The 11,962-nt window shown below is 40.5% G+C and overlaps 2 protein-coding genes across 2 annotated transcripts in view; both read right to left on the minus strand.

Moving 5' to 3' along the window:
• The window catches only part of ror2 (receptor tyrosine kinase-like orphan receptor 2), a 45,405-nt gene extending 44,024 nt beyond the window's left edge, over window positions 1-1,381 (minus strand). The window contains exon 1 of the mRNA XM_035667562.1: window positions 1,040-1,381. Within this exon, the coding sequence (XP_035523455.1) occupies window positions 1,040-1,121 (82 nt within the window). The 5' untranslated portion in view covers window positions 1,122-1,381. The remainder of the gene's footprint in view (window positions 1-1,039) is intronic.
• Window positions 1,382-4,173: 2,792 nt separating this feature from the next.
• sptlc1 (serine palmitoyltransferase, long chain base subunit 1) overlaps window positions 4,174-11,962 on the minus strand; it is an 11,535-nt gene continuing 3,746 nt past the window's right edge. Inside the window, exons 6-15 of the mRNA XM_035667564.1 lie at window positions 11,773-11,905; window positions 11,506-11,635; window positions 11,202-11,291; window positions 10,170-10,277; window positions 9,834-9,929; window positions 7,925-8,021; window positions 7,695-7,749; window positions 6,430-6,547; window positions 6,181-6,254; window positions 4,174-4,862 (exon numbers count right to left, since the gene is read on the minus strand). Coding sequence (XP_035523457.1) covers window positions 4,769-4,862; window positions 6,181-6,254; window positions 6,430-6,547; window positions 7,695-7,749; window positions 7,925-8,021; window positions 9,834-9,929; window positions 10,170-10,277; window positions 11,202-11,291; window positions 11,506-11,635; window positions 11,773-11,905 — 995 coding nt within the window. The 3' untranslated portion in view covers window positions 4,174-4,768. The remainder of the gene's footprint in view (window positions 4,863-6,180; window positions 6,255-6,429; window positions 6,548-7,694; window positions 7,750-7,924; window positions 8,022-9,833; window positions 9,930-10,169; window positions 10,278-11,201; window positions 11,292-11,505; window positions 11,636-11,772; window positions 11,906-11,962) is intronic.

Below are 11,962 nucleotides of genomic sequence, written 5' to 3' on the forward strand. Positions count from 1 at the left end.
AGAGAGAGATAATTCTTTTTTGTATGAGTGTATATAAATATCAAACATAAACCTGTAAGCGAAGACCAGAGCTGCCTTTTGACTTGAATGATATAAAGCAATGTCACTGGCTGGCTGTCTTCCAGTCCTTGCTGAGGTCATAACAGAAGAAATGACTGGCTTGCAGAGGGCAAGAAGGGAAAGGAGGAGGGGAGAGGGGCGTAATACCCCCCCATTTAGGCCTGCGCCCGCACCTCCAAAATGCCCCCTTTTATTTCATACCATAATTGCGCGGCGGCTGCCACGAGCACCGCGTCGGCAGGCGACGGGCGCAGGCGCCCAGCCCCCCAGGGCAGGGTGGGGTCGGGAGAGAGTAATATGAATGACATCGACTGACAACGGCGCTAGGATCGAAGGCTCCGGAGAGCTAGGTGCATCTCCAAGTTAACATGACAAGACACAATGGCCTTTGAGCACCTCGACACAGGCAGCAGCTTTTTTATCAAGACAGGTGCTGCAAGGGACACCATGTCAACTCAACCAAGCTGAATAAGGAAGACTTTAAGGTGGTCCTCAGAGACCGCCCCCCGGCCCCCCACGAGCACCCCCAACCACCCCACCCCCGACTCCCCTCAAAACCATCAAAAACTTCATCATGGAGGTAAAATATGCACTTTTAAGGGGCAAATAATAATAATAATAAATAAACACTTAGTAAGAGAAGCATTTTAAAGTAAACACTCAGGGATGTGTTAGTCAAAATGAGGCTTTTCTGCAGAAGGGATGTGAAAATCTCTGAGCAGGACAATGGATGTTACACAACTCTGTGAACTTTACTTTACTTGAACTGCAGAGAGAGAGAGAGGAAGCTCCATCTATTGTGTAAGATCAGCTCAACGCATGAAGAAAGCCCAGGAATGCAAACAGCTCTGTTCCACACAGGAAAGTGAAGGAACGTGATGCAGAACTGAACTTTATCATATATCAGTTCTCCGCTTGTTGACTGAGCTTCAGGAGCAGCGCATCAGTCTGGAGTTGTAGCAGCATGAAAGGGACTTACCGTCGCATCTCACATTGGGAAGCAAGAAAAGCATCCAGAGCAGAGAGCTGAGGAGGGGGGCCATGGCGAGGAGGGGGGCCATGGCGAGAACGGCAGCAAAATATCAAAAATAAAAGTCAAGATAGTTTCATCCAGTTTCAGGTCTGCTGCTGGATCTTCTCTTCTTCTTCTTCTTCTTGTTTTCCGTCTCTAGCAGCGGGTTCCGGAGAGAACGCGCTCTGTCCAGGTCTAGGAGGACTCGGACCTGAAGGTGCGGGACGGATGCGGGTTCGGAGAGGAAAACAGAGCCGCGTTCATCCCGTGTGCAGTCCGGTAGAGACTTCGAGAGCTGCGCGGGTCCTCCAGAGCTGTGGCTTCTGTTCTCGCGCTGAAAGGGAGCGAGCTCGGAAAAGTGAGGCGGACGCACGCGCATACTTACACGCACGTGCAGGAGTACGGTTACGTTTTTGTAGAGGGCCCCATCTAGAGACAGGACGGAGGTAGCTGAACAGTCTCACTATAAGTTTGTGTAAGACAGATGTTTCTAAGGTCAAGAACAAACCTTCAAGCTCAACATGAACCATTATACATTCTATATACATATACATTGCATTCTTAATGGTCTTATAAAGGTTCAAAGGTTCATTAACCTGTTCAAACCTGCACTATAAATGAAACACATTCAAACAAAGACTTGTCTTATTCATCCCTTATAAAAGCTTTCTAATTATGCATTAAAGCAGCAGTAGGTAATCTTTACAAAAATAACTTTCTGTCATATTTACTCACGTTGGGTTCCTCTGGCTCCTCCTGGTGCTCCTAATGGCGTTTCCAAGAATCCACTGGGCCTGAACAAAAACAACCAATCAGAACTGAAAAAGATAGAAAAGTGCTTTGTGTTGGTGCCTTGAAGATAGTTGATTGTTAAGTCTCATTTCACAGGTTGTGGTATAGTGAAAGTTTCAGTAAAAATGACAAACATATATACTTACCTACTGCAGCTTTAAAGTAAAAACAAATCTGAATTAGTTTTGTCTATTTATTTGCACAATCAGTTGATATATATAAAGACAACAGAATTAAACAATGAATAAATTATACAATGTTCAGGAGAGGTTTGAAGTCAAAAATGAAGATCAACTGGGGAAGTTTCATTGTGATATCTATAAAGTGTCTTGTCCTGTAGTGTCTTGCAAAATGTATCTTTAAAGGCTGTTTTTTCAGAATTAGTTTTTTCTCACACTCAGAACCCGAAATCTCCATTTCAGTAGCACTTACATACACCAAACCTTCTAGTTTTATTCCTATTCAGGAGGCTTTTACAGAGGGATTTCTTCATATATCATTCACAGCCTGATTTATATCACATTTATTTCCTAAAAACAATGAGAAATTAGATTTTTTTATGGCTGTTGACTGTATCTTCTGATTTATGGAGTGATAAAAGGAGATATCAAACATTCCCTCTGTAAAAAACATTTGAATCTAATGTTTAAACAAAATGAAGTTTTAACCTGTTTCCAAGATTTTTGGTCGGGAGATCAAATTTTTAATGAGATAATGCATTATTTGGTAAATGATGCCTGTACTTGTTATACGCTTTCTAGTCCTTCCGACCACTCAATAGTGCTTTTACACTACGTGCCACATATTCACCCTTTTGTCTACACACATTCACTCATGATGGCAAAAGTCCTATCGAACAGAAATCTAACTCATTTCATACATCATTTCTGCTATCAATCGGAAGCATATTTTGTGGTTCAGTATCTTGTCAAGGATACTTCGATCATCGTGGCAGGAGGAGCCGGGGATCCAACCAACAACCTTCTGATTGGGGGACGACCCGCTCTGCCTCTGAGCCACAGCTCAAATATTTGCATATTTAAGCATAACATTTCAGAAAACTTGTGTACTTACATCAAGGCAATTTTGTCTTAATCAATAAGGGAAGTTTCATGGTGATCTGTTAAATCTTTACCCCATTCATCTTCAGTGTCTCCACTTAATGTATTATTGTATTACAGTTTGTGCCTTTTGTGGAAATGTAATTTTCCCCCTCTAATACCCCAAATCCAAGTACTCGCTAACTCGTTAACTTAATGATGAACTAAATGTTTTAATGTATTTTATCACGATTGTGCAAAATTAATAAACTATCAGATAAATATTGTTATCAACTGCCCTTTTATGTAACTTTAATTACAGCGATACAGTTTAAATGCTGGATCTACTTTGGCCTGAGGCAAGGAGCACAGGTGTTGGAGGCTCAGCAGGTAAAGGGGCACACCCTAATCACAGGATCGATGGTTCAATCCCCAGCTCCTCCTGTCAAAGTGTCCTTGGGCAAGACATTGATGGTCAGCATACAGTAGCTGGCTCGCTGTGTCTAAGAGGATGGATGAGAGGTGAATTGTAAAGCTTTTGATGAAAGCACTATATAAATACAGCCATTCACATACCTTTGTACATGTATACCTTTCCATTCACGTGTGCACTGAAAGATTCCTATGTAAGCCCGAAACGGTCATGGATTCAAACCTTTTGTTAAATGTCTTTATCGAGGTCACAAGTTCATCATTTCATTATCTCGGCACAATAAAGCTGTTTTTTTCATGATAATGGGTTCATTTATCTCGAGAAAACAAAAGGCAGATTTCACAAGATAAACACTTCGTACGGTTCATAGGAGTGGACCGTGACATACACACACTGCTCTGTCGGGTAGGCCTCAGAGTGTCAAAGCAAATCATATGAACCTTTGATGAACTTTTTTGTAAGAATGTTTTTCTCCACAGTGATTTGTTCTGATGGAATTTACAGTGTGACTAATTATTGTAAGGAATAGGCTTACATACAGTGGCCAACTTAAAGCACACAACCAGACATTAAAATGGGCCGGGGCTCTCTGGGTTCAGCCCGTACACCCCGGACCGGGCAGCCTACGATACAAAACACAACATTCTTAAAACAAATGGCAGAAGTCATAAAAAGTTCAGATGTTTTGCTTTGAAATGCTTAAAGCCACCCCACATTATTAAATGTTTATTTTGAGAAATCTGCCTAAACACTTGTCAAATCATCTTAACCCAAAACAGATACACATCACACATCATTTCATACAAAAAAAAAAAAAACACACACACACACATAACTTAATTTAAATCAGATATATTTACAGTTCACAGAAGCAAAGTGGTCAGAAATGCAATGACCTCTAACAAAAGAGAAGTGAAAAAAAATCCAGGTGTAAAACAACTAATGGTGTATAAAATCACAACCCTTGTGTACAGTTCAGGTGACACATTAACAATACAATAAAATGAGCACAATGTCTCCTCTTTGGTCAGTACATAAAAAGCAACAAGTCATTTGGTCTGTGGAGTTCAAGTCTGCTTCTCACTGCCGTCGGTGTTCTCTATTAGTGACTGGGGCCGTTACGGTTCAGAGCAGAATGACAGTCTGTCCTCCTGCTGGAGGCCCACACTTCCATTCAGAACAATATACAACATGTAGTAGTTATGACACATGATGAATGAGATCAAATAATTATTAAAAGACAAACTAAATCAAGACAAGGAGATATATTTATCAGTATAGATCCTCTGACACATTCAGTGCAAGGGGCTCACAGTCTATGGATGAGAGCATCTGGTCGGGAGTGTTCCTCTCACAGTGATGTCCTACCCGGTCCACTGAGTGGACTCCAGTTATGTCTGCTTAGTGTCAGCAGGGACAAATACTATGTCGTCATTTAAGGAGAGCTGAAGCTGCCGCTTTGATACAAGACACAGCCTTCTGGATGTTCTCCTCCGTCTGTTCGATGGTGACTACCACCCTGATACTGAGGACACACAGGTGGAGCAGTCAGACACAAGAGGGCACAATCTCACTGAAAATGTACAAGCACTGCTTTAAAGTTTTAGAAAAATTACTTTTTTGCATATTTGCTGAAACTTTCCCTATACAGTAGTACATAAAACAGACAGTCTGTGAAAAAAAAATCAGATTTCTCCAGCCAGGTAGATTCTTGCAAATGCCATTAGGAACACTAGGAGGAGTCTGAGGAAGCAAATATGCCAAAAAGTTATTTTTGTAAAAGTTACCTAAAGCAGCCTTACCACATAATTATGAATAATTAATAATGATAAAATTTGAAGCAATTAATAAGGCAAATCTTTGTTTTCATGTTTCTCATTTATACGGCAGGTTTCTATTTACTGTTTCACTTTTCTTTTTTTATTAAAAAAAGTATTATTGCACACCATTAAGATAGTTGTATAATGACTGCGTATTCTGATCATTATTGTTAGTTTGTTTTTATATTTTATATGTCTATCTTTTTTTCATCTTTATAGCATTAGTAAATGTCTTGGTCTGTTTACGTTTTCTTAGGTATTGTAGGGAATATGTCCTGCTTGTGCCTGGTGCTATCGGTTTCATGTGCGTGAGGTGAGAAACGTCCTCTCGATTACATTATATGTCTGGTGCATCTGAAGTAATTGACAATAAAGCTGACGTTTTTGACTTTGAACAGGTTAAATTTAGGACTTTAAGAAACCCTTACAAGATTATGAATGTAATCTAAGACTTCTAGAAAGATCTAAATTTCTCATTTTTTCTTCAGATCCATGATTTGTTCTTAGTTTGTTGTACCCAACATTGGATTCACCAATGTTTTCTTATTTTTGCTCTTCTCTGGAGGTACGAGAACACTGCCTAATGCAAGAACATTTCCGTATTTCTTTCTAGTATGCTGGGCTTGTACGAGTATGTTTGGTTTTCCATGAGGCCCATTGTGGTCGAGAGCACTCTTAAGATAGGAACAAAACATTGTTTTCACAGTCCACAGATTGTTTGTCCAATACAAACAACAGGTGAGTATCAAGCACTAGAGAGACTCAACAGAATTATATATATTTTGATTAGGGATGCACAATTAATATAAATTGGCCAGCTGCAATTTGTTTGATAAAGGTAACATCAATCAATCCCGTCATCATGATTTTAATAGCTGCTATTTAATAATTGTGATGTAAAACATGATCATTCCAACTTACCGTGAATCATATCGCAATATCTGTCAAAAATAATCTCAATATGATTTTGTTTTTACTGTTATCATGCAGCCCTAAATTATAATTGTAAGATAAGTCCCTTACCTGGGTGGGGGGAGGAAACGCTCTTCTTTTTCCAGGTAACGAGCGAGAGTTAGAGCCACCTGTCTTTCCAAACACTGGTCGAAAAACATGGAAACTACTATGAGACACTAAATAACTATCTAACACTCAATTATATGTAACCATTTGATCCACAGCTGAATGTTGAATTATGGTGCAAAAATATAAAGCAAATACAGAATTCTGGGCATAACACAGTAAATATTAAAAACAAACAAACAGAGGACTTACGTAATCTACCACGGAGCGGAGCAGGTGCAGGTCAGAGTCTCTGGAGCCCGAACTTCTCTCCATTTGTAAGTGAAGAGCCGGGGCGAACGGTACTCCCACTAACTTCAGTCCTGGAGTTCTGTCGTAACATGGACAATCAGACAAAGTAAAAGTGAGTGAGTGAATGAAGTGTGGTTGTAAAGAGGAACTGAGAAACCGTTTGACACAATACAGGACATTTTAAGATAAGACAGACTTTATTGATCCCACACTGGGAAATTTACTTGCTACAGCAGCTCCAGGTAATGTGTACAAAATACACATTAAATAAAAAATAAAATTGAAAAATAGAATATAAGAGTTACATGTACACTACATACAGCTTTTTATATACACATGTTTCTTTGAATTGTGTAAGACAAAAACTGTGAGGATCTTTCCAATTTGGTCTTGGGTATCAAAAGAGCAGAAAAAAAATTGTTATTCCCTGAGAAAAGGACACAACTACGTCCTTTGCAAGTAAATGTTTTTAGTTTTACTTAGGAAGAGATCACTGCTCGCCTTTCCAAACTGAAGCCAGAAAAGCCACTAGGTCAGCTGGACTAAAGGCACACCTCCTTAAACAGCCCTTCCAGACATGTATTAAGTTTTGCATCAGCTTTGCTTGTTGGCTCCGCCCCTTAAAATCGTATTTTCAATGAGCACAGAGACACTTTCGCACTTTCAGCAATGAATGTGAAAACATCCTTCTAGTGTCTTTACTACGTTATTCTAGTACTTAGTAAATCATAAATCCTGTACCCAGTTTGGCAAAAGCAAGTACCGTAAGCTTAATGACTTTCTACCAACAGCCACCACTTCCTTCCTTTGTAAAACCAGACAGACAGAAATGACCTGCATGTTTGCATACTGCACGTGTTTTACGGGCTATAGTGGCCCATACAGCAAGCACATCAGAGACGTCTGCCGGCCAAGGCGCTAACTTGAAAAATAATTTATCACTGTTTTACAGCAGCAAAGTCTTTTGGGGCCAGTGTGCATCAAGTGACGGACACCTTTGCTTTAATTACACAGTTTGGCCACTAACTCAACTTGGCTTCAAAGCTTGCCGCTTTTCCTGGGGGCTTGCTTCAATTTCCTCACAAAAGTTGCAGATGTACAGATGATTCACTGCTGACTGTGTTTAATATCATTACTAACTTTTAGATACATTCACACATAAATAGAGGCCTTTATTCCACCCACTGTGATAGACTGTAATCAAAGCAAGAAAAAGCTGAACTTACCCCTGTAAGGCCTTGTAAACATGTTTGCACTTTTCCCTAAGGACGGTGAAAATATCTGCAAAACAGATGAAGCTAGATGGATGAAAGGGAACAGATCTGAAAGGAGAACTGCTTCATACTAAAATAAATTAGAAATGGAAAGCCCCTTTCCTGATAACAGCAAATAAAGACTCCTCTACAGTTAAGATAAATAAAAGGTGCATAGAGGAGAAAGCAATTGAGGTCTTTACCAGGATCCTCCTCCATGATGTTGAGGGCCTCGATGGCAGCAGCAGCCAGCATTGGAGGCAGGGAGGCAGAGAAACAGTAGCCCTGGCCCGACAGACGCTGCAAAACACAGGAGAGACTGATTTTACTCTTTACTGAATCACAGTCCATGTTATTAGGGTTAGTACTTATGGTTGCTGGTCCCTGTCCCCTTTTGGAATCAACTTCCTCTTTTCCTGAACTTAGATATGCTATATGCAAGGCTAATCTATGTTGAAAAGACAACCACATTTTGAAGTTGGTTAAAAGATAAAAGAAACATATATAGTGACAGCTTAAGGAAGTTAAAATTCTAGCAAACTAGCTAGCTTATCTACATCTACAGTGCATCCGGAAAGTATTACCAGTGCTTCACTTTTTCCACATTGTTATGTTACAGCCTCATTCCAAAATTAATTAAATAATTTTTTCTCCTTAAAAACGTACACACGCCCCATAATGGCAATGTGAAAAAAAGTTTTTGAAATTTTTGCAAATTTATTAAAAATAAAAAACTAAGAAATAACATGTACATAAGTATTCACTGCCTTTGCCATGACACTCAAAATTGAGCTCATGTGCATCCTGTTTCCACCTGTCTCCATCCTTGAGATGTTTCTACAACTTGATTGGAGTCCACCTTAGGTAAATTCAGTTGATTGGACATGATTTGGAAATCACACCTGTCTATATAAGACCTTACAGCTCACAGTGCATGTCAGAGCACAAACCAAGTCATAAAGTCCAAGGTATTGTCTGTAGACCTCCGAGACAGGATTGTATCGAGGTACAGATCTGGGGAAGGGTACAGGGTAACTTTGAAGGCCCCAATGAGCACAGTGGCCTCCATCATCTGTAAATGGAAGAAGCACAGAGCTCCAGCGTTGCTCTGTGCAGATAGGAGAACCTTCCAGAAGGACAGCCATCTCTGCAGCACTCCACCAATCAGGCTGTATGGTAGAGTGGCCAGACAGAAGCCACTCCTCAGTAAAAGGCACATGACAGCCCACCTGGAGTTTGCCAAAAGGCACCTGAAGGACTCTCAGACCATGAGAAACAAAATTCTATGGTCTGATGAGACAAAGATTGAACTTTTTGGCGTTAATTCTAAGCGGTATGTGTGGAGAAAACCAGGCACTGCTCATCACCTGCCCAATACAATCCCAACAGTGAAACATGGTTGGGTGGCAGCATCATGCTGTGGGGATGCTTTTCAGCAGCAGGTACTCAGAGACTAGTCAGAATCGAGGGAAGTAATGTAAAGAGACATCCTTGATAAAAACCTGCTCCAGAGTGCTCAGGACCTCAGACTGGGCCGAAGGTTCACCTTCCAACAAGACAATGACCCTAAGCACACAGCTAAAATAACAAAGGAGTGGCTTCGGAACAACTCTGTGACCATTCTTGACTGGCCCAGCCAGAGCCCTGACCTAAACCCAATTGAGCATCTCTGGAGAGACCTGAAAATGGCTGTGCACCAACTCTCCCAATCCAACCTGATAGAGCTTGAGAGGTCCTGCAAAGAAGAATGGGAGAAACTGCCCAAAAACAGGTGTGCCAAGCTTGTAGAGACTTGAGGCTGTAATTGCTGCCAAAGGTGCTTCAACAAAGTATTGAGCAAAGGCTGTGAATACTTATATACATGTGATTTTTTGGCTTCTTATTTTTTAATAAATTTGCAAAAATTTCAAACTAACTTTTCACGTTGTCATTAGTTACACTTGTGCTTGTCCTGCTATGACAAGAAAAAACAGTCTGCTCACTTTCTGATAATACAGCAGAAGACAGAATCTCTGAAAGTAAGCTTTATGTGGAGCAGTGATACTGTGCATTAACTTAAGTACCGATTTAATCAAAACTTACACGTATCAATAAAACTCTAATTGTATTTACCTGGTGGTCGATGACAAAGGAGCGTCCGCAGCAGAAACCTCCAATGGAGGCCACAGCGTTCTCCATGTTAGCACTGATCAGGTCAATGTCATCTATCTGCAGGGTGCAGAAATGTTATTAAAACACACAAGACACGTATACACAATGCACACAATATGGCCAAAATGTTTTCAGATTTGAGAGACTGATCAAGTGTATAAGACAAGGCTAACATATATTGTTTTATCATTCTTCATTTGAGTGCAGTTACTCACCTACTGATAGGACTATAGCGGAGCTCCCAATAAATAAAACAGTTATACTCAATCAGGTTTATTTAAAGTTGAGTGCACTTACATTGACCCCAAAGTGTTCTGTGACTCCTCGGCCATGCTCTCCCAACACACCGAAAGACATGCTCTCCTCCAGGAAGACCCGTACCTTGTATTTGTACTTCAGCTTTACCTGGAAGTTACACAAACACAAGCAATAAGTAACGGAGCAGGAAGGTTGTTGGTTCGATCCCCGGCTCCTGGTGCCACATGTCAAAGTATCCTTGAGCAAGATACTGAACCCCAAATTGCTCCCTATGTGATCCCTATGTGTGAATGTGTATGAATGAGTTAGTGTAAAAGCGCTTTGAGTGACTAGAAAGGCACGATACAAGTACAGGTCCATTTACATCTAGGCAGTAATCATGCTATATTTGATACATATTCCGTGTTTGTGAGTAATGCAGCAGCAGTTAGGCATCGACACTCTGGTATCTATGGTATGTGCACATCTTTTGTTTTTAATGCTCACTGTAGAAAGGCTGACAGTTAGACCTCTGTCAAGCTGTCACACACTGATTGTTTACATCTGCAGCTGCTTTGTAATTGTGCACACTCAAGAGCAGGAGCAACGGTGGTAAATAGATAATTAGAGGTGAGATTTAAAACATTAATATAGCAGCAAACAACTATTCTCTATGTAAAAATATAGTGGAGTCATGGTGTCGAACTCCCTCGGTGTTCCAATCACAGCCTCTCTATGGTTTGTTTCTATAGCCGGTCTGCTCTGTGTGCAGTTGAGTAGAGCCACTGAAACTGCTGTTATGCTGTATGGCTACCCTTTGTGTGTGTATTTTTTAAACTACAGGAACTGCAGTCTCAAAAATGATTCTGAAGTTGAATCAACCAATGAATGCTTTCTTTTACCTGAGTAAAACCATTTGTGGTTGACATGTTTTATGATAACGATTTTATGGATGTGCCTGGTGAACTTCAGAGGCTCCTTGACAGCAGTTATTGAGAGATAATGAGCATATCCAGTTTATGAATCAAAGAGATTTTAGGTGTATTGTGGAGAATAATTATCTGCCTTGAGGTCCATTTGCTTTCTGTTTACCAGTTCAGGGAGAGGACAGATGTCTGCAGTGTTGATGTACAGCCCCTCCACTACAATGAACTTCCGGGTCACTCGAGCCTTACGTGGATTCTGTAACAGAATCAAAGTATGTTAGCATTGATACTTTGACAAGAAAGACAGTAAGACATAAAAAATTATTAAATTTATTAAAAATAATAATTTTAAAAAATAAATACTTTTTTTAAGCAGTTCAAACACTCTGGGCTAAGCATAAAAACACAGGGCACACTATGATGCCCACCCCTAATAATTCCTGTCTCAAACTAGGCAATACTGTACCAACCTTCTGGTCCTCCAGCTCCTGCTCTTTGAGCAGCCTCTCCAGATCCTCCATGTCATTGTGTTTGAAGTATTTGATGAAGCTGCGGGACGCTTGAAGACCCTTCTGGATTGAGAAGCAGGCTGCTTCATCCCTGTACACATAACACAAAACTAAAATCTTAGAGGAACTCAGCCTGACTGACAATCATTGTATAGGGTGTTTTTGAAGTCAGATCACGAAATCTTGGTTTAATATTGCTCCAGGCACGTTAGCAGAGACAGCACTTACACAAAGATGATATCCCCTCTCTTGGAGTAGGCAGGGATTGCACTAGCAATGGTTGCAAAGCCATACGAATAGATGATGGCCTCTTCTGTCTTCATGAATTTGGCCAGGCGGCTCTCCAGCTCCAGGTGAACATCTGGGAGAGGGAAACAAGAAAATAGTTTAAATTAAATTGGTGTGTGAATGTGTATGA

Source organism: Morone saxatilis, unplaced genomic scaffold (genome assembly GCF_004916995.1).
Source record: "Morone saxatilis isolate NCDOM2014 unplaced genomic scaffold, NCSU_SB_2.0 Contig21, whole genome shotgun sequence".
Taxonomy (NCBI): domain Eukaryota; kingdom Metazoa; phylum Chordata; class Actinopteri; family Moronidae; genus Morone; species Morone saxatilis.